General features: G+C 32.6%; 1 protein-coding gene across 2 annotated transcripts in view; it reads left to right on the top strand.

Moving 5' to 3' along the window:
• Positions 1 to 20,805, top strand: part of LOC106478278 (LIM/homeobox protein Lhx3-like) — a 91,460-nt gene extending 70,655 nt beyond the window's left edge. For both annotated transcript variants that reach the window (XM_013938809.2, XM_022381858.1), the window contains exons 2-5: positions 7,720 to 7,894; positions 10,100 to 10,302; positions 14,354 to 14,728; positions 19,120 to 20,805. In XM_013938809.2, coding sequence (XP_013794263.1) covers positions 7,720 to 7,894; positions 10,100 to 10,302; positions 14,354 to 14,728; positions 19,120 to 19,595 — 1,229 coding nt within the window. In that variant the 3' untranslated portion in view covers positions 19,596 to 20,805. The remainder of the gene's footprint in view (positions 1 to 7,719; positions 7,895 to 10,099; positions 10,303 to 14,353; positions 14,729 to 19,119) is intronic.
• The last annotated feature ends 5,028 nt before the right edge of the window (positions 20,806 to 25,833 follow it).

Below are 25,833 nucleotides of genomic sequence, written 5' to 3'. Positions count from 1 at the left end.
TTCTTTTATCAACGAATAGTGGGATTGACCGTCACGTTACAACGCCCCCACGGCTAAAATGGCGAACATGTTGGGTGGGACGGGGATTCTGACCCGCGACCCTCAGATTGCGAGTCGAACGCCCTAACTGCCTGGCCCGGACAGGTGTCTATTCGCAAATATGTTACTCTCATTAAAAAAAAATAAATCAAAACGTTTAAGTAAAAACTTAGCAAACCTTAAGTCAATTGCTACTACTATAATAAGCTGTTTCTTGTATCTAGCATTTTTATACTCACTTTTCTTTGAATTAATTGAATGTTATAATTTGAAATTCACATGCAGATTTTATTAGTATTTAACCAATTAAAAACATAATAAAACAACATTTTCTTTGTATTAGTATCTCTTATTATTACTAAGGTCTGACTTAATATAGCCAAACTTATGGGCAGAACATTATAAGTAGTTAGAAGCATTACGTCTCCAGGTAATCGTAAATAGTTTTGTTTATTTTTCTGGAGGCCAGATTAGGAATTAGGGAATGGATGAAATTATTGTTTATATTTTTGACATATTTCGAAAACATTTAAAGCCAAACCATGGGGCGGTAGCCGTTTTGTTGGTTTGCGTTTTGAAATTAACGAAGTGCGTCTTTGGTTGTCATGGCAACTTAGTTAGAGTAGCGTGCTTCAACATTAACATACGTAGCTTTCTTCCTTATACTTGCTTCAAATAAAATACACAAATACAACTTGTATAGTTATATTATTAAACAAGGTAAAGATAAATTACTCAAGATTTAGAATAAATGAGTGTTCGGTTGTTGTTTTTTTTATACAAAAGAGCGTTTAGTTAAGCAATGGGGTTTGAAACCGTACTCCACGCGAACCCGAAGGAACACCCTCATTCATAAAGTGAAAGCTATGGTTACGAAAGAGAATTTTTCAACTCAAAAAGACATCGCAGTAAAGTTGAAGAAGGCTTAAAGCCACTTTCTCAAGTTTCCAGCCCCACCTCGAAATATTTGTGATTTTCGTTATAAGAAAAGACATCGCAGTAAAGCTGGACATATCCATACCATTAACAAGATAATATAGAATAATTTTAAGTTGAAGAAGGCTTACAAGCCAGACTTTCTCAAGTTTCCAGCCCCACCTCGAAATATTTGTGATTTTCGTTATAAGAATGGTTAGAGAAATTGTAATCATAGATAGCCATACTATTTGCTAAGCTAGCGTTGAATTAGTCAAACAGAAGTCTGTCAAGAAGGGTGACTCTCTAACATATTAAAATATTATTGAATTTATGCCTGAAATCACCATTTTGACGTAATGCAACTTACTTGCTTTAAGTTTACAAAAAAATTTATGTTTATATATATATATATATATGTGTTGTTGTTGTTGTTGCTTTTAGTAGTTAAGGTTCCACTAATTAACCTAACACGTCGATTTGTAGGTATACGTCAGACCTAGTTTTTGTTATAATTAAATATATTTACACACTTATCGTACGTATAACGGTCACCAAAAACCTTATTGCACTGCCCCCCAGTGGCACAGCGGCACGTCTGCGGACTTACAACGCTAGAAACCGGGTTTCGATACACGTGGTGGGCAGAGCACAGATGACCTTTTGTGTAGCTTTGTGCTTTATTACACACAAACTTATTGTAGTGATAGTTTTATATATCTATATATATGGTAGTTTTATATATATATCTATATTTATATATGTGTGGTAGTTTTGTATATCTATATTTATATGTGTGGTAGTTTTATATATCTATATTTATATATGTGGTAGTTTTATATATATCTATATCTATATATATGGTAGTTTTATATATCTATATTTATACATGTGGTAGTGTTATACATCTATATTTATATATGTGGTAGTTTTATATATCTATATTTATATATGCGGTAGTTCTATATATATTTATATTTATATATGTGGTAGTTTTATATATCTATATTTATATATGTGGTAGTTTTATATATCTATATTCATATATGCGGTAGTTTTATATATCTGTATTTATATATCAAACTAGATTTTTACTTTCCATTAATATCCTGTTGCTTTCTCTATTAAATAAACAGCCTTTATTTTACAACTTAAGCACGGTATGTTAGTCCAAGTTACTGTCAGTTGTATTTTACTGGGAAGATGCAAACAGTGATACTTAAATGTAAAGTCTGAATGGTTAAAATATAAAATAAGTGAGTGACCACGAATCAAGATGTTTTCTATCAAGTGTATAAACAGCATATTGTTTTTTCTTTTCAACAATCTTTTGCTCACGCTGCTACAAATGCACTATAATGGTGTGTAGCCATCGCTTCCCTACCAATAATTCACTTATGTTGATACACAAGCACTAGCATGTTGTGTAGCCATTGCCTTCCTACCATTCTTTTCCTCGTGCTGCTATATAAGCACTATAATATGTACAGCCACTGCCTTCCTACCAAACTTTCACCCATACTGCTACATAAGCACTATAATATGTACAGCCACTGCCTTCCTACCAAACTTTCACCCATACTGCTACATAAGCACTATAATATGTACAACCACTGCCTTCCTACCAAACTTTCACCCATACTGCTACATAAGCACTATAATATGTACAACCACTGCCTTCCTACCAAACTTTCACCCATACTGCTACATAAGTACTATAATAGCGTGTGTAGTTATTGCATTTCTACCAGTATTTGGCTCAGGCTGTGACATAAGGATCATAAACATGTAAGAGTTTACTTATTTTTTACTAATCCGCTACTCATGCTTCAACTACATTAATATCATAAAGCTCGATGTTATTTTCCTTTTCAATCCGTTGCATAATCTGCAAAATTAGGACTATAGTGTTTGTTACATTTTTTATGACACTGCTACTAATGATGCTACATTGGGGTTGTCAGGCTGCTTAGGGTTTTCCCTGTTTTGTTTTCTGTAAGTTGCCAATGCTGCAACATTAGGACTATTGTTGTTCCATGGGATTATCGTTGTTTTTTAGAAATATGTTATTCCATAATATTAAAACTTAAAACACTGAGACAGATGATTTGCACCTAAAGTTATACGATAATTAGTTTCAATGAAATCTATGATCCAACAACGTTACAGGTATGGTACAAAAATCCTTAACGTGTTATTTCATTTATCCTCTAACTATTTCCAGATGTGGACAACTGCGCGGATTAATATTTTATTGTGTATTTTCATTTTGTCTTTATGTATTTTTCTCTCTTTAGTTACTCTTTAATCCAGAAGATAGAAGACATTTCTGTTGATTGGGCAAAATATCTGAATACAAAGAAGCTGAAAATATAAAATTTCGAGTCTCATTACTATCTGTTATCACAAATAACGCATGCATTCTCAAATTGTTAAACATTCAGATAGCGCAAGAGTCAAGTGAAACAGTTAATAAATAATTCAATCACATACAAAATGAGAAATTAAAAGGAATACTAAAGCATGGATAACGTATCGTTATAAATAGATGTAAGAAATTGAAGGTCACATTCAGAGTGAGTTTTGTCTGATAAAAACGTATTTACAGTCATATTAATCTGAGCGGGAAAGTTTGCAAATGTTCTAACTGTCCTATATTTCCTATATATTCAGAGTGAGTTTTGTCTGATAAAAACGTATTTACAGTCATATTAATCTGAGCGGGAAAGTTTGCAAATGTTCTAACTGTCCTATATTTCCTGGTTGATGGTATGGTATGTTTAGCTAAAAATGTTAAACGGTTTTTCTGGACATGAGAAAAGGTATGCAAAGGTCAGAAGAAAAAATAACAACAAAACAAAATGACTTTTTGCTACGTTTTCGTGATGAAGTAATTACAGAGATTGAAAGTGCTAACGATAACTGCAAATCTGTGGGCGTCTACCTTAAGTGCTACTTCTCCATCTTCCGTTTCTTGCTGTTTACATTTCTTTGCTTTTGTAAAAGACCAGTTTGCATCTCAAAAACATGATGCTTCCTGTTAGAACTTTTTTCACCTATGTGTTTTTCCACACTGAAGTCGCATCTGGCATTTTTATTTGCTATTTAAATCTGCATGTTCATTTGTTGTACTAAAATACTTTACATAAGACAGATCTGAGTTTGGTAAATACTCTAGTTCTATGCTGCTCTTTACGGATACGTGCCTCACACTCATGTCTGGATTGCATTCCCGAAACAACTACACCCTTTCCCATTGTTAGTGTTACATAGACCTCTTGAAAACTTCAACAGCTCCATGCACCAACACAACTGCAATTTTGTAGCGGTTCATAGCTCCAAATGCTAACCATGCTGAAGGATTTCCCTTGATACTATAGATGCTACACTAAAGTTTACAAAGAGTATTTTTTTATCCAATATGTGTGTTGACTCCAAAAGTCTACATTATCTTTGCATCAAAGCCAAGTAAGACACGGAAATTGGTTCATGTTTTAATTGCAAGTGAAAGATTTAGTTGTTTCTGTGATAGGAGGGGTAAAGGAATCCTTTTCTGAACGAAACTATTACAGGAAATAGTACCAATTCAGACATTAACGTTACTGAACCCTTTATGGTTGAAGTAATGTACCTCTTCCAGTATTAACACACTTTGTGTTATGCATCTTCACTGTGATTCATTATTTCCACTACATATTTTGAACCTTCGCATTCAGGTATATCATTTTCTCTATGCTTTCTGTGTTAAAGCACGAACACTTGGAACGTATTACCATCAACATCTTGTGCTCAGAATGACGTTTTGGTATTGTTTATGATCGATAACATGATCGAAATTACCTATTTTTGATGCGCTGAGCCAGGTTTGACCCTAAACATGCCTATAATACCCATCTTTTTAATTGAACTTCTCTTTAATTCGTTGTGAAGCGATGATTTCTTTGAAGTTAAGATAAATTATACACTTCCCTAATGACTATAGCATTACTGAGTTATGTCTGTAGTTATTCGTCGGGATTATTTACAATTTCTATTCTCGGGGTAGTCTACTTATTGGTAGACTGTGTATATGGTAGAAAACATAATTATTCAAGTACATAAAGCTTCAAACGTCCTCTATTTGACAAAGTAATCTTAAAAATGTTACTTGTACAGAGGGTTAATCAAGTAAAAAATCAATAGCAAGTCGTGGAAAATATTAATACGGTTATCGAAGAAGGTTAACAACACACTTTATTTAAACGATTTATACAAGCTAATGCAGTAGCTTATGGTCACAGATGCATGACCTTATCCTATAGGCGACATGTCTATAAGCAGTATATTTGTATTTGGTTCACAGCAAATTACTGACCAGTGCAGTGTTGCTACGGGTAGTGTCATGTCTGGATGATATTGTAACAGTTTTTCCGAAAAAAATATTCATACAGAGAGACTACCAGGTTTTAGAGTTGATGTCACATGAATATGTTATAAATCATATAATGTTATGTATAACGAAAACGAAATAATTGGATCAATCTGAACTTACGATCTAATTCAGTAAAAAGAGGGGGATACGGGATACCAAAAACATCAATCCTGAATCACAGAGAAACTATTAGCATGGCTTCCAAATTTGAATTCTTGCGAATCTTCTGTTTTCCTACATATCTCAAGAAATATGTATTCTCAACCGAGTAGAAAAAAAAATTAAGCTAAGACACAGACTGGCTCAGATATAAATATTCAATACACAAAATCATAATGTTAGGACTGAATTCGCAGTATTTCCTGCTTCACCTGCAAACTTTTGTCAACAATACAAACAAGGCGAAGAGAAATGCCACCTAGTGTTCATGTGATATAACAACATTCTTGAGGTTACTTTAGAGTGGTGTTCGAACAAGGTATGAAAACGTAAAATATGGGACAGAATTTGTTGTATTTATGTGTAGAACTCTACTTAGTTTGGGTGATTATACAGAAAGCTACATATATAAATCAGAACGATTTTGTCATAAATACTACCTGTTCAAGGGGAATTAAATTATCCAGAGACATTTTGAGAATAAATTTTTTATTCATGAAAAGATTTTAAATCATTTTATACTGCACGCCTAAATTTTTTTAGGCTGTTGCAAACCACTGCTGCTTTTATTTCTCACTTAAAAAACAAATATAACACGAAGTTGGGTTGTTTGAATATAATATATGTAAGTGTGCATGATATCGCGAGGATTAATGAACATTGTCATAAGCAGATTGTACTTAAAGTGGCTTCATTTTAAAAAGAATGTCGATATGTTGATTAAGAATATTTTTTAAAACATGTGTACTACGTCTAAACCTTTCTAGTCAAAACCATATGGTTCTTAAAGTGCCTCTGGTAAAGCTTATAATTTCCTATAGGTCAAGTAGTTTTGAAGATATAATCATTTTAAATATGGGAGGGTCCTTTATAACTACCCTAATTTCCTATAGGTCAAGTAGTTTTGATGATATAATCATTTTAAATATGGGAGGGCCCTTTATAACTACCCTAATTTCCTATAGGTCAAGTAGTTTTGAAGATATAATCATTTTAAATATGGGAGGGTCCTTTATAACTATCCTGTATCTATGTATAAAATATCGAGTTTCTTTGATTTTCTTTAGATTAATAGTTACTTTTTAGACTTACAAATGTATGTTTGTGTTCTTAATGTAGTCGTTTGCTGTCTTTCCTGAAATCCGTTTCTGCTAATATAGATATTAACCCCTCTATTGAAGTAAACTAAACTCAATATCGTTCAGATTAGACATAATGGTTGTAATATATTCTGTCTAGAAGGACTATTACGCTACAAATAGCAACAGCAACAAGGACAAAATCAAATACGTACCTAATGAACTTTACATAATTAAAAACCAACAATTCTAGGAGAGCAGAAGAGTAAGTGATGCGCAACAGCGTCGTCGTAAGCTACAAATATTTACTAGTCTCTCGTAAAACATAATTATCATGTTTTTTCTTTATCTCAAACGTTTGTTCTTCAGTACATTGACCGTACACACTTTTGAAGCCACAATATTGTCTTTGTAACATTTGGAAATTGATGCGTCTGGTTATTCAGATTACGCTTTGCAATTCAAACGACGAAGTTTAATTTTTTGTAATCCCCACAAATGGTTCAACATAAAACTAAATAGTATATAAACTCGCGTATATCTCTATACAAATAATCCCTATCCCAAGTTAGCCAAAACAACTCGTCTCTTCCATTTCGCTATATTCATATCACGAAAGAAATTTCCTATAAATTTTATTGAGATCTTTTTTTGTATCGGTTCTTAATTTAACGAATTTCTCTTCAGTATCATTTGCTGAGTATTTTCAAAATGTATGTATTTTATATGCAATAAATTACTATTCAGTCTGAAGGATGTACTGCTTGGCGTTCTTTTCAAGATTAATTGGTTGTGTATTCTAAGATAACTTTTGTACAAGTGTCTATCGATCTACCAGCTTGAACTACTTGTACGCATGTTTGGAAGAAGAATGTACCTATATCGTGAAATAAACTCTGCAAAATTCAAATGATCACATAATATACACCGAATGTTGCTATACATTTAGTTTATTCTACTGTTGATGTTTTATCTAAAAGAATTTTATTTGCTTTACAAACCTATATTTACCAATATCTTTTTTCTTGTAAATCTCGCAATTGTACTACGACTTCTGAATGGAGAATGAATTTGAAACCTAGTAGTTTGACTTTTGTTTTGTGTATTTTTTTGTAGCTACGATTCCAAAGTGCGCAGGATGTGAACAGTCAATACTGGATCGTTTCATACTCAAGGTTCTAGATAGGCCGTGGCATGCTAAATGCCTCAAGTGTACCGAGTGCCAGGCTCAGCTCTCTGATAAATGCTTTTCGAGAAACGGACAAGTATTTTGCAAAGAAGACTTTTTCAAGTAAGAAAATCATATAGTCATAAACAGCGGAGAATATTTTGAAGTGAGAAATTCATATAATCGGCTCGCATATACTTGTCTTCGCGTTTCCAATACAAAACATCTATATTTGGGTGAATAATATATGTTTGTTAGCGAACGACAGGAAAAGTTGTCATTGACGTAGTTTTAAAACTGTATGTTATTACTCAAAAAGTTGTTAAAAAAAACGTAATATTCATATGCAAAACACCTTCTCATATAAACATATTTTTGGAAAGAAAAAAAAGCAATAACACTTAGATGTTCTTTAAGTTTACTATACTACAGTAACCCTAATTTCAAAATGTAAAATCTAGTTTACAAACCAGATTTCGGAAAGTTAAGGCCAAAAAAAAATTAATTACAAATAAAATCCTGTCTCAGAGTCAAATTACATCCCAAGATAATATACAATCTATTCAATGGATTATCCATTTCCTCGACTATGTTCTTGACATAGCTTCTAATGCATATCATTTTTAACGTTTATCTTTGAACTTAAAACAGTCTTAATGTAACAGTTTTTAATGAATACCTTAAAAATAAGTATTTCATGAATTAAGACCACTTTAAACCGAAAATTGTTTACAATTATGATTATAATGGTTGATAAATTTATTTAAAACACCTATGGTTTGAATATAGGGGAAAATGTTCTGTAGAGGCTTTGTAATATGTGATGTAAGTAACAGAAACGTTCAGTCAAATAGCACAAACATGAAAGATAAGCAGGTCAACTCTGATCAATTTTTGTTTCTATGGACTGATCGTGGTTGGACTGTGGATCTGAGGTCCCGCGGTTTGCATCCCTTAAAAAACATTGCACTCATAACTTTGAAGCCGTAGGTTCGTTATAAGAAGACAAAAGCAGTTAGTTCAAGAGTTGCCGGTGGATGAAGTTGACTAGCTATCTTCCCTCTGGTCTATCACATCAAACTTAGCAACGGTTAGCACAAAAAACCTATGTGTGGCTTTGTGCGAAATTCAAAGGACAAACAAAAAAATCTTTGCTTCGTACGGACAGTGACCAGATTTCTAGTTTAATTATAAAGTACTTGATTTTTTCAATTTTCAATATTAGAACTCTAAAAGGAATCGGAATTAAGAAAATAAAAGTAAACTTTTGTGAATATTTATAAAGGGCAAAAAATTATTGAGTGACCTTAATTGTTGAATTTGTTTGTTTGTTTGTCTTTAAGCGCAAAGTTAAACAATGGGCTATCAGTGTTGTGCCCACCGCGAGTATTGAAGCCTCAAACTTACCGCTGAGCCACAGGGCACGTTATCGAACTCACCTATTAGTTTCATTTCAGGACTGTTCAACCTTTACTGTCTGTCCATTATGTTTAACAAGAAGGCAATTTTTTATCAATTTGACTATTTACATCATGGCAGTAGTATGATAGTATTGTACTGTATTTTCGAAGTGATTAAAACTATGAGTAATATATTTTTGGAACAAAGTAGTATTGACCAAGTTTTAGGTATATATATAAATATCAACCTTTTAGTTTTCATGTTTTAGAATCGCAACACATGAGTTCTAGCTTTATGTCAACTAGTGTTCCATCCCTCCAGTACTTTAGCGGCAAATCTGAAGGATTGCAACGCTAACAACTGGGTTTCGATTCCCCTGATGGGCGCAGTACAGGTAACCCATTCTGTGGCTATGTGCTTAATAACTAAAACCTCATTTTATTTCTTTTATAAAAATGATGTTTTTTATGTAAGCAATTTTCTTTTTTTCTTTTCAACCAGTGTTTGCTATAATAACTTGTCTTGACGAAACTAAATGAACAATTTCTATTTTCATATTAATTAGTGTTTGTTTGTTTTTGAATTTCGCGCAAAGCTACACGAGGGCTATCTGCGCTAGCCGTCCCTAATTTAGCAGTGTAAGACTAGAGGGAAGACAGCTTCACCACCCACCGCCAACTCTTGGACTACTCTTTTACCAACGAATAGTGGGATTGACCGTCACATTGTAACACCCCCACGGCTGAAAGGGCGAGCATGTTTGGTGGGACGGGGATTTGAACCCGCGACCCTCAGATTGCGAGTCGGGTGCCCTAACCACCTGGCCATGCCGGGCCCATTAATTAGTGAAACAAAGTGATTATTTTTTTTTTCGACAACCATCAGTTAGTTACAGCGTAGAATCACAAATTTAACCGTATTTTTCAGGAGATTTGGAACAAAATGTGCTGGTTGCGAGCAGGGTATTCCTCCGACACAAGTGGTGAGAAGAGCGCAAGACAATGTGTATCACCTATCCTGTTTTTCTTGTATCCTTTGCAAGCGTCAGCTCAACACCGGCGACGAGTTCTACTTGATGGAAGACAACAAACTAGTGTGCAAGAACGATTACGAATCAGCCAAAGCACGCGGTAATGTGTCAATTTTAACCTCATACTGTTTTTCTGATCGTTTAGGCTCTTGAATTTTCTTTTTTTTCAGGGTATTGCCATAATATACGTTCTTGTAATATTTTAATTTGTACATTCTCTATTAATTACTAAAGACCTTTTGCTGAATTATTTACACGTTTTTCAGATTATTGTGTTTCCAAGTCATTTCCACGTACAAAAGTGTTGCCACGATAAACTTCTGCTCTAAAATGATACAGATCAAGGCTGATCTCAAGATCATCTTAATAACTTCTTTTATTCACGTCATAATGAGAAATATGTCTACGAAAAACAACTGTCATTAGTTGAAGAAACTATTTTGGTAAACCTACCATTAGGATATGTTGTCGACGTAAAATGTAATTTTAGTACAGAGTATTTTAAATTCGTTGACCCTATCAACTTGAGGAAGACGAAGAGCCTTTTATTTCATATTCTTGTCAAAATCAACTTGAGGAAGGAGAAAATAACGTTTAGTTAATGTTCTAACCTCAATCAACTTGACGAAGAAGAAAATAACCTTTAGTTAATGTTCTAATCCCAATCAACTTAAGGAAGGAGAAAAGCTTCTTTAGTTAATATTCTAATCCCAATCAACTTGAGGAAGAAGAAAATAACCTTTAGTTAATGTTCTAATCCCAATCAACTTAAGGAAGGAGAAAAGCTTCTTTAGTTAATATTCTAATCCCAATCAACTTGAGGAAGAAGGAAATAACCTTTAGTTAATGTTCTAATCCCAATCAACTTAAGGAAGGAGAAAAGCTTCCTTAGTTAATATTCTAATCCCAATCAACTTGAGGAAGAAGAAAAGCTTTTTTAGTTAATATTCTAATCCCACTCAACTTGAGGAAGAAGAAAATAACCTTTAGTTAATGTTCTAATCTCACATCTGATAAAGTAAAGTACCTTTAGCAGGGAGTTATATATAAGGGGTTTGTGTCTGTCTTTATAAGCTCATCAATTTCTTTAAACATTTAACAGAAACATTTAAAACCTTTTTCATATTTTCCAAATAAATTTCATCAAACAGCATTATCATGATCATGGTGTTAATATGTATTCCATGACAGAACATTTAACCACTGGGTGAGAGAAATCTTTCGAAAACTGTTTCCCAAATATAAATTTAATATTTCCAATCATCCATTTACTTATTAATTTCTGCTTTGTTTTCCAATAAAGCATCTTAATAAGTGATTATTGTATTATTTTATTTTGATTTCTATTTAATCAAATAATTTCGTTGCATATCATTTTCGTACTTATTTATTTAAGTTGTTTGCTTCAGAATGTTCTTTTGTATCTAAAAAAATAAATAAAACGACAGCAGACAATAATTTGTAGTATTCTTACAAAACTGATTTTGACCTCGTGGAGTTTGTCACTTTATTATTTACATTCAATAACGAATCAAAGGAACAGACTAAACATAAGCATTAACTTTAATTTATCATTGCGTTTTACATTTAGGAAATTATCATCGACAATTAAAATAAAAACTTTACGATTTTTAATTAAAGAACAATATGAAGTTTTGAAGCAGATATTTGTGGGATAATAGATATATTTCTGTAGAACGTTTCGTCTGTATCAGTGAAACATGGTACAAGTATCTTCAAATTACAAATACATCCAATCAAATAACTGGGTTTATTATACTAGCTCCCTCTAGGTATTAAATGTAAATATCTTAAAGTAAAATAATAGCATTCCTGATGTTTTATTAATGTTAGGTTCTAATTTTTTTTACTCTTATTTTAGTGCTTCCAGATTTTTTATTTTGTTTGGATTTTTCTCTACATTCAGTACTTTAATATGTTTGTTTTTTTTTTCGTTTACGTTTGACTAATTTTGTTTTTCATGTTCCTTGTAATTGGTCGTTATTTTCTTACCTGTTTCTCCTATATAGAAACTTTCGTAGTCTAAACATTTTATTTTATACACTGTGCCATTGCAATATTTCTTATTATGATATTAACTTGGTAGAAAACTTTCAATGTTAGTTTCTTTTATAGTTACGATTTTAGTTTACGTTTAATTTATGTTTTTTTTTACTTAATTTGTACCACAAGCTAATTAATTTGTCATTAATAACGTCTACAAATGGTGTTGATCTATAAATACGTTTCTTTTCTTGCTCTTCTAGGTGTGTTTGTCAGTTCTCTTGTTGTTCTTTTATGTGTTAACTTTTTTCTTGTTGTGTCGTTTTCTAGACTGTGTCATCAAATATGCTTAGAGTTTGCTCATTTTTATTTTTATGTTTTTTTTGTTTAGAAACATTTTCTTATGTTTTGAATTTCGTTTCCACGTTTTCATTGGTACATGGTCTTAGTGCTGGTAATGTTCTGATTTTTACTTTTTTATCATGTACGGAAAACCAGTTTACATAAGTTCCATCGTGAGTCTTCTTTTGATGAATTTTCAAACTAGATGTGCCTTTTTTTTTGGTTGTGTTCACGTTATGAAAGTTTATACAACCATTTTCATCCTCTTCTATTGTGAATTGTATGTCTTTATGTTGTCTGTTAATGTGTTTAAAAAAACATATTAATTCTTCTTCACCTTTAAAGCCACATAGGATATCATCAACATATTTCTACCATAAAAGTGGTAGAAATAAAGCTGTATTAATGGCCTTTGTCTCTTTCCTGACGAAGAATAATGTTGATAAAACTGGAGATAATGGGCTTTCCATTCCTAGACCTTATCTTTGTATATAAAAACTTTTTTTCATAAATAATTTTATTAATTCCTAATTTCAATAGTTATTTCATATCTTCTATGTATATTTTTATAGTTTTGTTTTCATCGTTGTCCGTTTTGTTTAGTGGTATTACGATGGGTTCTTTCACCGGTATTTGAGTGTACATTAACCATACATCGCAGTTGTATATACTACTGTTAGAGTTTTCTTTTTTCAATTTATGTGTTACTTCGTAAGAGTTCTACGCGACAGTTTTTAGTTTTTATGTATCGTTTTACAATTCAAGCTAATTATTTATATAATTCATAATTTAAACTGTCATGCTTTGATAGAATTGGTCTTATTGAGAAACCTTCTTTAAGTATCTTTGTTTGGTAGTTCATATAACTGTGGTATTATAGTAAATAAAGACAAGCGTTGAACAACTTTTTGTCTTTTATTTCAAACATGTGGTTAGTTTCCTTTCCCATATTTCATTAGGGTTTAGTTTTACTTTTTACTATTTTGTATCGTTTTTAATCACTTCTTTGAGTATTACCTTTGTGATGATAACTTCTTTCATTTATTGTAGATCATTTAAAGCCCTTTTCTCTTCTTTATTTATATTTTGTTGACTTTTTTTGTGTTTTTTTATCAAAAATTCTGATTTCATCTAGAATTCCTTTAGGAATTTATTTATTGTTCCTGTTTTCAGTTTCTTAAGAAAATAGCTCGTTGTTTTAGATCTGTTTGTTTTATAAAAATCTTGGTTAGTGTCTTCCATTGTGCTGTTTATGTTTTTAATAGTTGCTGTTATCCTTTTTTTTCTTATTTTATCGTTCGTTTATGATTATTAATTTTCTAGTCGAAGTCGAATTTTCGAATTCACATTTTTATTCTTTAAAATGGCAGTTTCTATGGCATTAAAGCAAATTTTAAACCGTTGTTCAGAGCCTGTTTTAGTTAACTTTATATCGGTTAAGTTTAAAAGAAAAATCGGTAAAAATTATATTTCTGCATTTTAGTTTCATAAACTAAAAGATAATCATTAAAGCCTATATGAAATGAGTTTAATTTTAACCTCTTTAAGCACAACAGTGTCATCAAACAGGTAAAACAGCATGCGAAGTCATCAGTACTTAAATGCCTTCCCTCTGGTCAGTACCGAAAAATTACTACGGCTGCAGGTAGCCTTAGTAGCTTTACCATAAATATAAAATACAAGTACAGTATCTAAAGGTTAATAATTAAGTTCCTGAAACAGGTAAGTGTGTAATTTTACTTTCGCTAAGGTCGTAGCTATATGTGTTGCTAACGGTGACCTTCTGGCCGGCTGTTGTAGAACAGATGGTACCAGCAAGAGACCTAGGACCACCATTACGGCAAAACAACTGGAGACTTTGAAGACTGCATACAACAACAGTCCGAAACCTGCGCGCCATGTCCGAGAACAACTGAGCCAGGACACAGGACTTGACATGAGGGTAGTTCAGGTGTGGTTCCAGAACCGAAGAGCTAAAGAAAAACGACTCAAGAAGGATGCTGGGAAGAGTCGTTGGGGGGAGTACTTCCGTAATACTAGTGGAAGCCTAAAACAGAGTGTTTCTTCAGTTTCAACCCCTACATCTGCGTCTCCTGGTTCTCCTGAAAACAGAGACCGACATCGATTGGATAGGGGGAAAGACAATAAACCCGACCTGGATAGTGATTCACTGTACAGAGGTATGGCTCTAGTGATTTCAAAATCAAGAATTGGTGGTAACATGAAATAATATTTATTCATTGTTTGTACTCTACATAGGGTAATAATCATGCTACTACATAGCGTTGATCTAAGTAAAAATAGGGTCATTAATTTGTTACAGGGAAAATTAGTGCTTACTGAACAGTTTGATTTCCAAATTTTTCTACCATATCTAATTCGTTATAAACACAACAAAATCCTTATTGATTTTCACCTTTTATATCATTAATGTATAGTTTCTGTGATAGACGTAACAAGCTAGTAACGAAGTTTACTCCCGATATGAAGCTTATCAAACATCTGAGTTCTGAAGACATTAAAATTGAAGATCAAATACTCAACAGCCACATTCAGTTGCTGAAACTCTTATTTCTTTCGTACTTATTACACTGCATATTGGTACATTGGTTTTCCTAAGGTAAAATACACAGTATTAGGGTATTTTTGAACTGACAGATTAAGTTTAAAAATTCCACTGTAAATTTTCTTACATAAATTTACACCCTATAAGTACAACTACTAATAAACGCAATCACACTTAATTACTCAAGTTAATGTGTCAATCTATTAATGTTAATTCATGCACTTTTATATGTTTGATAAAATAAAATAATATTTTGCAGAAGCTCTTGACCACTGGACAAATGTAGGGCAGTAAAGCAATGCAATTATATATTAGATAATTTTGCTTATTATGTTCTTCGTTAGTTACCATCCGCCTCTTGAACATGTATGTAATACTGTGTTTAATTTACATAGTTTTACGTTGTTAAAGATAACTAATCAATTATAAAAATAATATCAATGAACTCTGACTTTTAAAAGCTAGAGATGAAAATTGATTATTTGTGTTTTCCACTCAATTGTAATAAACTGTTATTACTACTTACAGAGTTTATCCAGGGTTAATACAAAATATTCACACAGACCTTAAGCAAAAACATTGTACAAGTTTGGTACATTATAACAAACAACACTTCATCTGGTAACTAGGTTATTAGTCGTGTAAGTCTACAAGTTTGATTTCACATGCTGACTACCTTTGACTCAACAGCTTTGTTTGACTAAGCCTGTTCTATTCACTTTGGCTAAAAATAGTGCTAATTACTGATCTTTCTATGAATTCCTACTAAATGTTGTTTTTATAGTTATGCAATTTTAAAATAATATTTTTGTATACGTTGTTCATATTTTTCTTATCAATGACATTCTTTAGTGAACCATTATACACGTAACTCTTACGACTTGTGTGTTGCTGTTATTAGCTAGTTTTTATTTCCTAAAACATTATTTATAACAAGCACTTGGCCTATTTCTAATTTATATTCGCCCCCAGCGGTATGTTTGCGAACTTACAACGCTAGAAACCGGGTTTCTATACCCGTGGTGGGTAGAGCACAGATTGCACGTTGTATAGCTTTGTGGTTAACTTCAAACAACAACCAATTTATATTACAAAATTATGACATCGTTGAAGTTGAGGGAATGCTGTTTGACTTCAATCTTTCATTGCCTACCAGTGGCACAGCGGTATGTCTGTGGACTTATAACGCCAGATACCGGGTTTCAATACGAGTGGTAGCCCATTGTGTAGCTTTGTGCTTAACTTCAAACAAACAAACGATCTCTCATTACGTGATATGATGTTTTCTATATAGACTTATGAATGTTAAATTTCAGAAAACTAAAAACTATTCCGTACTGTACTAAATTATTTCACTAGGTCTAATAAGGCCTCTTTTTTACATTATGAAGTTTTGTGTATTTATATGGCATTTTGAACCATTCAAAACTGTATATTGAAGGCCTAAAAAATTTGTCAGTGGCCTGATAAGAAATTCAGTTAAATTAATAAGAGTTTATTTGTTTGTTTGTAATTAAGCACAAAGCTATACAATGGGCTATCTGTGCTCTGACCACCATGGATATCGAAACCCGGATTCTAGCGTTGTACGTCCGCAGAAATTGATAAGAGATATTATATTCTATGTGAAGCCTTACCGTTTAATACCAGATAGAAGAAACTATATTCTATGTGAAGCCTTACCGTTTAATACCAGATAGAAGAGACTATATTCTATGTGAAGCCTTACTGTTTAGTACCAGATAGAAGAGACTATATTCTATGTGAAGCCTTACTGTTTAATACCAGATAGAAGATACTATATTTTATGTCAAGGCTTATTGTTTAGTATCAGCTAAAAGGATTATATTTTTTAAGCTTTAGTTTTTAGTACCAGAAAGGAGAGATTATAGCTTATGTCAAGTCTTATTATTAAGTACCAGACAGGAGAATTGTATTTTATCTCAAGCTTTACTGTTTAGTACCTTATTTCAATTTTTGATAATGACACCTGAACCCACTATCGTTGATGAAAATTTAATGCCGTTTAACGTGCAATAGGGATTTCAACCTATACTAGAACTTTTGCTAGATCTTTTTGAGAGTTGTAATTTTAGTTATGCGACAATCCGTTACGATTTTAAGTATGTCTCTTATATTCCGCTACTAAATATTACATTACGAAATGTAGAATATTTTGTATGCTTCATTTTGGTTTTTGCCTGACCCAGCATAGTGTACAAACTTAATGTTTTGGACTTCAAGTTATCTTAGGTAATCTTATACACATTCTTTTATTAGCCACGCTAATAAGAAACGTCCTAAGATTTTCAGTAAAGTTGAATTTATTCATATGATAGCAGCAACATTCCAGAACATAGAACTGAATTATCTTAGGAGTTGAACATTATCACTCAATGCATATGCATGATCCATTTTGCAAATTCACCACTAATAAAATGCACTTAGAAATGATAACCATGAAATTTTGTTAAATCCGACGCCAACGTAAATGATTCCTGTTCGACCCGGTACACTAGATTAAAATGTTTATACACTGTGTTTCCATCATTTGTAGAGGAAAATCTAAATTGACAAACTTTTCCGTGTATTTCCACATCCTTTGAAAAGTAAACAGTTATTTTATCTTACTTTTATTTTCAACTACTAGAATTCACTTATGGTAAACCCTTTTGCTGAACTATAATATAAAGGAAATCAAGAAAGGTAAATTACAAGTTTTTTTTTCTATTCTTTGTTTTACAGAACTATTTGAATTAGTGTTTCCCTTATTGAATTGAGCAAAGAGTTGAGTAGTCCTTTGTAAAGTACTCTGTAAACTCAGCTGAACAACGATCTCGAAGAAAACTTAATATGTCTCCATTGAGAAGTTAGTGTCATAATGTCATTCTTCGTTCCTGATTATATAGCTCATGAGCAGACAGAATCGTCATTACGGTAGCTAAACCTGTCCTGGTGGGAAGTTCGGAAGTATCAGCTAACAGTATTGGAACTGGCTGAGTTTCGAGTTTTTGTAAAGGGTTACCAGGAACGTAATATTGATGAGAAACTCTGGGGCATCAGTTAACAGTACTGGAAGTGGTTGAGTTTTGAGTTTTTGTTTTGCACTTATGTAAAGGGTTACCAGGAACGTAATATTGGTGAGAAACTCTGGGGCTTGAGTTAACAGTACTGGAAGTGGTTGAGTTTTGAATTTTTGTTTTGCACTTATGTAAAGGGTTATTAGGAACGTAATATTGGTGAGAAACTCTGGGGCATCAGTTAACAGTACAGGAACTGGCTGAGTTTTGACTTTTTATTATTTATGTAAATGATTCGAAGAAACTTCATCCCGATGGAAAACTCAGGGATATCAGTTATAAAACTGTTACCGGTTCAGTAAACCCTTGATTTAAACGTTTATAAAGACAATACACTAATAAACTGAAGAGCACTTTTGTATAATTCTCACGTTGAACCAGAAACCACATTCTTCACATAAGGATACTAACCACAAGATTTTAAGCAAAATATATTTAAGACTCATAGTTGTAAGGGAATCTTAGTTATCGAACTTTGTTTACAGTTTTTTAAAAGTTTCATTATTTGTTGGGTTTTTAATAGTTAAGCAAGTTGGTAAATCAGTTGATAACAATGAATTATAGCGATTTACTTTCAACTTTCTTTGTGAAAATAGAAGAGAAATCGTAAATAATGGAGAAATATTTCAATAAGATCAGCCTCGCAAACAGTAGCATAGACATTTTCATTTTAAACCTCTTTTGACATTTTTAACGCTCCATGCAAAGTTGGAATACAAAACTGTCACTACAATTAAATCGCGCAATGAAATTGGCTTGCTGGGTGCATTAATTTTGATCAATTGTACGAAGATCTATATTAAAGGTTTTGTGACGAAATGTGAGATGCAAAACTAGTTATTCTAAAAAGAAATAGTGTATGATTTTAATTATTTTTATTTTTTAGATTTTCATAAATTTATGGTTAAAAATATATTATTTTCAGATGAACTGGAACTACGACCTGCAGACTCTTTTGGAACTCCACTTGGTGGTGCATTGCTTGTGGATCAGGAACGTTCTCTTGGTCCGTCTCCTCCTCAAGGTCCAAATGGACTTATATTCCCTGGAAGTAATCCTTTCCATGGCCCTGGCACACCTCCTTACATCTCGGGTAATCACAGTCCTAATACACCCATCCCTCTTCCCTTTCCTCACCCAGGACCTTTCAGCTATGGAGGAGAGGGAATTGGAATACCATATGGTCCAGGAATACATCACGCCGTCCACGGTCAAAATGGACACCTCCCACCAATTTTAACCCCTTCCAGAATGGTGGGCTCATCTGGTCCCTTGCCACCTTCTTCTGAAATGAATGGAGGTAATAATCATAGTTACCAAGAGTTTCCACCTAGTCCAGCATCCTGGTTGGATGATATGGAAGGAGGGGGATCAGGCATTCCTTCCTCCCAAAAGTATTAATGTTTTGAACCTTTTCTGACCAGATATTATGAGGATACTGAATTAACCACGATTTTACTACATTTTTGAAGAGTTTTCAGTGACTAGGACCTAGGTATATGTATGTTTTGAAAAATAAACGACATAATTTTTACCTCAAAACTCAACATTTTTCACAGCTAGAACAAGAATCGGTGATTTTAGTCAAGGTCAATTAAAAAAGAAAGTTCATTGGTTTGAAGTATACCTCTGAATAACAACTGAAAAGAATGAAAAAATTTGACTGTCAATCTGTGATTTCCCCGTATAATCCAGACCAAGCATAGTCCTTGCGGTTTTCAAGAAAATGTCTATAACATTTGGGCAACTTTAAATATAATGACCAGTTTGTGCTACCGATATTTAGGGTATCATGAGAAACATGCGTAGCCTAAAAGTCTTACAAGTAAGCTTGGCTCGCTGTGAACTAGTTCCGTGATTAAACACTACTGATATTCATATTCTAGTTGTATTTCCTGTCCTGAATTATAAATAGGAGAGTATCGGTGGTAAAACTAATTCATTGGCAGTGCATGTGAGCATCAGGCATAACTTTGAAATCCATATGTGGGATGTTTGTCTACTTACTTGACAGTTTGTGGGCCAGAAGAATACGACTGCTAGTCATATATTATAGTGTATTATAATCTTTACTTGTTTCCAAGCTATAAAATGTTAGTGACTATGTGATTAATTTGTCCCACCTCTCTGGGTGTACATACTGGTTGTTCAGGTGCTCATAAAACACTCACTAGTCAGTTTTGACAGGAATTCCAAAACGTTCCTTTGTGAACAACTGGTGCCACCCAATCGACTTTACTATTATTGATGTTTCAGTATTTTTGTTATTAATGTTTTATTTTTTATGTGACCTGTTCAAAAAATCACAAAGTTAAACAAATGTATAATTAACGAATGACAACTACCTATCAATGCTCTTTTACACTTTACTCTCTTACTTTCGTGACAAACAATATAAAGACTTTACACATTCCCACAGCATGCTTTACTGTCTTGCTCTCAGGACAAACAGTATGAAATATTTACACATTCCCACAGCATGCTTTACTGTCTTACTCTTGTGACAAACAATATAAACATTTTACGCGTTCCAACTGCTTGCTTTATAACTTCATTAAAAAATAATTATTTCTATAGGCAATCAAATATGTAAACAATCATTAAAGCTCTTACTTTATAATACAGGGTTTTTCGTTACTTTTAAAATAAGTTGTTGTTTTTTTCACATGTTTGTTGAAATAAAAATAATTTGTTGGAAAAAATAATTATTTTAGACCAATCATGTGAGCCTGATTTGGAAAAAACTTCACGAATTTTCTGTTTATTTATTTATTTATTTATTATGTTTACTTTTTATTCGTTGCAACATTTAATGTAAATACCAACAATACGAAGTTATAAACTCATTTTTTGAATGCTTTGTTTTCTCAGGACTGTAAATGAATGACATAATCTGATATAAACTATATATATATATATATATATATAGAAATCGCAGTCCCCAACTCGACAAAAAAAATAATAATAATGTTTATCTGCACCCAATAGGTACGTGATTAGTTGAAGGCACTCAGTTACTGATATTATTCCTCTATTAATATTTGTTATTTCGTGATATTCGTATGCGATTCTCAGAATTCACGATTACAGGGGATAGATTTTGAAAATGTCATGATATCATTTTGAAAATGGCAGCAGACTCGACCGATCATCTTTTCTCTTCTCGTATTTCATAACATGCTGGAATACATGTTCATTTTATCATCTGATTGAATTTTTACTTTACTTTTTAGACTAATTACAAATGAAAGATGAAATCTGTATAACTTATAAACTAATATTTCAAACATTTTATATAAAACTATAATCTCTAACGCCATGTACTTTGCGGTAGTTTTTTTTCAAGTAAAACAAAATGGCGATAAAAATTGGGTGAATTAAAGGTTTGGCAAAACACATTATATAATATTTGAGTTTTTATTTGCTCACGAGTATTAAAAAATAAAATTTATATTCCAGCTATTCATGTAAAATAGCTATAAGAGATATAAGTTTAAAATGTAAAACAGGTGTTCAACGTTTTACATCACCAGAAATGATATTATATGGAAGGATTAAAGCACAATATACAGGATGGGTCAAAAATCTTGATTTTTTTTCCCTATTGTTGTGAAGTAGGTGAGGAATATAACAAATCTAATGACATTCGATGTTTAAACATATTGGAGGCCATTTTTTTCCTCACACGATGTCATGATATAAAGGTAAAAACAAGGCCATACAATTAACATTACTGAAATTATAAATCTAAGATAAAATGTATCGATAAAAACGTTGTTGAGCACAACGATATTACTCCAGAAACGTTGCTACCTAAGTTCGTCAGGAAACGATAACAAAGACGTGTAGGGTAACAAATGATCCCAATATGCCTAAACACTCTAGGTCAGCAGATTTTCGATATTCCACATTACCTTTATAACAATAAGGAATATTAGGACTTTTACCTCCCCCGGTAAATATACAAAAGTATTAAATTGTAAGGTAACAGGTTATTTGTAACATTCTACTGTCTTTTTTGTTTTCATAGATATGTTTGAAGAGACAATATAAAGAGCCTGATATTATTACTTGTAATCGAGCCAACTAGAAACGTGAACACATGATTATATTGATTCAAATTTCTTCAAATTGCTATTATATTATAAAACTATATTGTTAAAGCGAAGTTACGACCTATAATTTAGAAATAGTAGCCCCACAGTGGCTCAGTGGTACGTCTGAAGGCTTATAACGCTAAAAACTGGGTTTCGATACCAGAAGTAAGCACAGCGCAGATAGCTCATTATCTAGATTTGTGCTTAACAACAAACACACATCATATTAGTAAATTACTCGTAATTTCAGTTCGAGAACTCTTTTTTTAGCAGTGCTAAAATAATTATACTAGAGAATTATGTTGGGTTATTACAGCCTTTTCTTTGGGCATTTTTCTAGTATGAAATAGCTACAAGACGTACTTATGGTACAATATATATATATTATACATAAAAATAAATTAACTAATTCAATATTTGCAAAAGAGCATTTTACAGAATCACTTGAGATCGATTAACATATAATATTCCTTTGAATAAATTTTCTTAAAATTATTTATTTTACAAGTCTTTTCCTTAAAGACAACGTAATTTAGACTTTTGGTTTGGTTTCTGCAACAGATGAATTTTTGTATTCGTATTTATAAGTAAGGATCATTATTTATTCTAATTTTACATACCAGCAGATAAAGTTTATTTTAGCTTTCAAACGCTCTGCGTAACCTTTGTTTATTTCAACATTTTACCACAAGCTGCTCACCGTTAATAAAATTGACGTGTTCCTAGATACTTATATTTAAGGTGTTATAAGCTGGGAAATGCTGTATATTTTCAGTATTCTGATATCTAGCAGTCATGAATCATTCATACGGTCATCTGTATAGGAATTTTATGGATGATTTTTGTCGGTGAGAAACATCCACTGCATTGTGTTTGTAAATATGTATGATGATGTAATAATTATTATAACTGGTGAACTATATGGCGTGTGTGTGTGTGTGTGTGTACTGTTCAAATTCGCACAATAAAGTAGTTTCTCTGGTGTGTGATTTTCTTTTGCTTCTGAATACATTTATTGAAATGCCAATGACATTATAAAGCAGTTCTTGAAGATCTGGTGTAAATAAACCACGAATTGATAGAGCTTCTGCATAAAAAGAAATCAAGCCAGAACCGAGTACAACTATCGAAATATAACGTTTTCCCGTTCCTACTTACAAAAAAACTAATAATGCGTGCTGCTCCATTAGATGGGTGCCCTCGCTATCAATGATATTTCCGGCCAATAATATCTCACGTGATTTGGCCAGATGAGTAGATTTAGGACTATTAAACTAACAAAGCAAAATAATATCTGTAAGAAAAGTACAATAATAATAATACTTTGGTGGATTAAGTAAGTATCACAACGATTTTATTAAGGATCTGTATTAAGTAACTAAGTGTCACGAGGATCTTATCAAGGATCTGGATGTGTGTTCACAGTAGTTTGTGAACATTACGTGCTGGTTTAATATGGAAGTTGGTAACTTTGTATATAATTTATGTTACTTTGCTCCCCAGTATATATCTATGATTTAAAAAACATCTCTTTGAGTAACCATTTAAATAACTTCTTAACCGTAAAATTTGGTGACTTATCTTCTTTCCAGTTTAATTTATGATATTATAAACTTGATTCTTGGAGAGAAAAAAAGAAGACGTTTCTGCAAGATGTTTTCTGTCTTTAGAACCTAAGTTTGCTAAAAGTTAGTATCAGAAATATTTGGATTATTTTTCTAGTAAGTTTTTTTAATTCACAGTGTAGCCACCAATTACATCAGAGTTACTTTCTACTAGAAAGTGTTAGTTTTTAAACTGTGTAACCAGCAAGTATATCAGAATTATTTATATCGCGATCTTGCACCAAAACGTTGCTTTAAGCCTACATAAAGAATCGTGACACTTTTAATGTAGTGACAGCGTTGTATATACACAATAAATACACCATATACACATAATGACAGACCATTAATAATATTGATACAGTCGACAAGCATGGTTCAGCTGGCGGTCTAAATTCGGCCCGTGCACTCATTACTAATCACGTGTTTAATTTAAACTTATACATTAAAAACAGGAAAATTATATTTCAGTATGTCACATAAGTAACACATTATTGCCCTCCAATGTTTTCATCCTCTACTACCAGCCTTCCATAGGTTAATAAAATTAGATTATTTAAACCTGAGCGGCACTTTATGCGCACGTGTGTAAACGACCGGGTCATGGATCTCCTGGATTCAGGCATAGTCGCCTCTAAGATGAACTACTAACAAGAAAAATAGCAACTAGCCAGTAGCACCCGCTGCCACAAGGTCTTTGTTTTTTTCTGTTTTTTTATTTTGTTGTTGTTTTTTGTTTGTTTATTTTAGTTAAATAACGGAATTGGCTGTCATTTTCATAACACACCTACAGTTGAAAGTCTGAAGCGTGCTCAACAACATCACATCTTTAACCCCAGACCCTTCAATCCGCAGCCCGATGCTCTAACCATTAATCCAAACTCTTGCCCCTTCGACAACTAAAGAGTTAGGTTACCCTATAGTAGACCATTAATACACATACTCCAGTTATCACGCAGGAAAAAATAGACAAATATTAAACTAGTATCCATCTTGTGTTAACAAAGTTGTATAAAATAATGAAATACGTATTTGAAAGTGTAGAAGTAATACAACCTTTTTAACTATCACTAGAATTCTGTAAATAAGAACCATTGACAATCCGTTAGTGTGAGATAGATGATACATGGACACGGATAGATTTAAAAACTTACTGGGCCAGTATTTCAAACCACTGTTTTGCAGAGTGTCAAGCTGATACTACGAAATCCACGTAGACTTTTATCAACGCATGATATGTCCGCGAAGTTATTGAAAACATGTACATTTTTAATGAAAAAACTTTAAAGTCCATCTAACATTAATATCAAATATATCTTTTAAAAGTAGCAAGGACAAGCAGTGATAATGAAACTAAATATCTTTTGATTTAGGAACTTTACATCACACTAGTAGTGCTTCAAAACACAGAGTGAAAATATTTTGATTCTAAAGTGTGCATTCGTCTTCTGGAAACTTACGAAACCCTTTCATAACCTTTTCACTTTGACTGATATCAGTGCCAGTTAACAAGATACAATGCATGTATTCACTTCATGAGTTTTTATATTTGTCTCTATAACGAAAGCTCGCAGTCTCTGACCTCGGACTCCACAATCTCCAGAGAATATACTTTTAGATTCACAGCTTTATCTATGAACAACTGGTTGTAACCAACATTTCACTCATTCCCAAGATTCACTGGCTTTCAGCCAAAACTCTAGGATTCAACGATTTTTTAATACCCCATTAAGTGACAAAATGAGGTAAAATGCTCAACTACTTGGTTAAAGTACAGAGGAAACTGTAACATCTTACGAAAATTATAATACTGTGAGTAATTTTTAACTCCAAAATATTCTTAAATTTTGAATCACATTACAAATAATCTGATAACTCAAACGCTTTCAACAAGTACACCTTTCTTCGTCAGGTATAATTTGGGAATGGGCCGCTCAT

This window comes from Limulus polyphemus, unplaced genomic scaffold (genome assembly GCF_000517525.1).
Source record: "Limulus polyphemus unplaced genomic scaffold, Limulus_polyphemus-2.1.2 Scaffold196, whole genome shotgun sequence".
Lineage (NCBI taxonomy): Eukaryota > Metazoa > Arthropoda > Merostomata > Xiphosura > Limulidae > Limulus > Limulus polyphemus.
The sequence above is the reverse complement of the archived record's forward strand: the minus strand, read 5'-3'. Positions and strand labels throughout refer to the sequence as shown.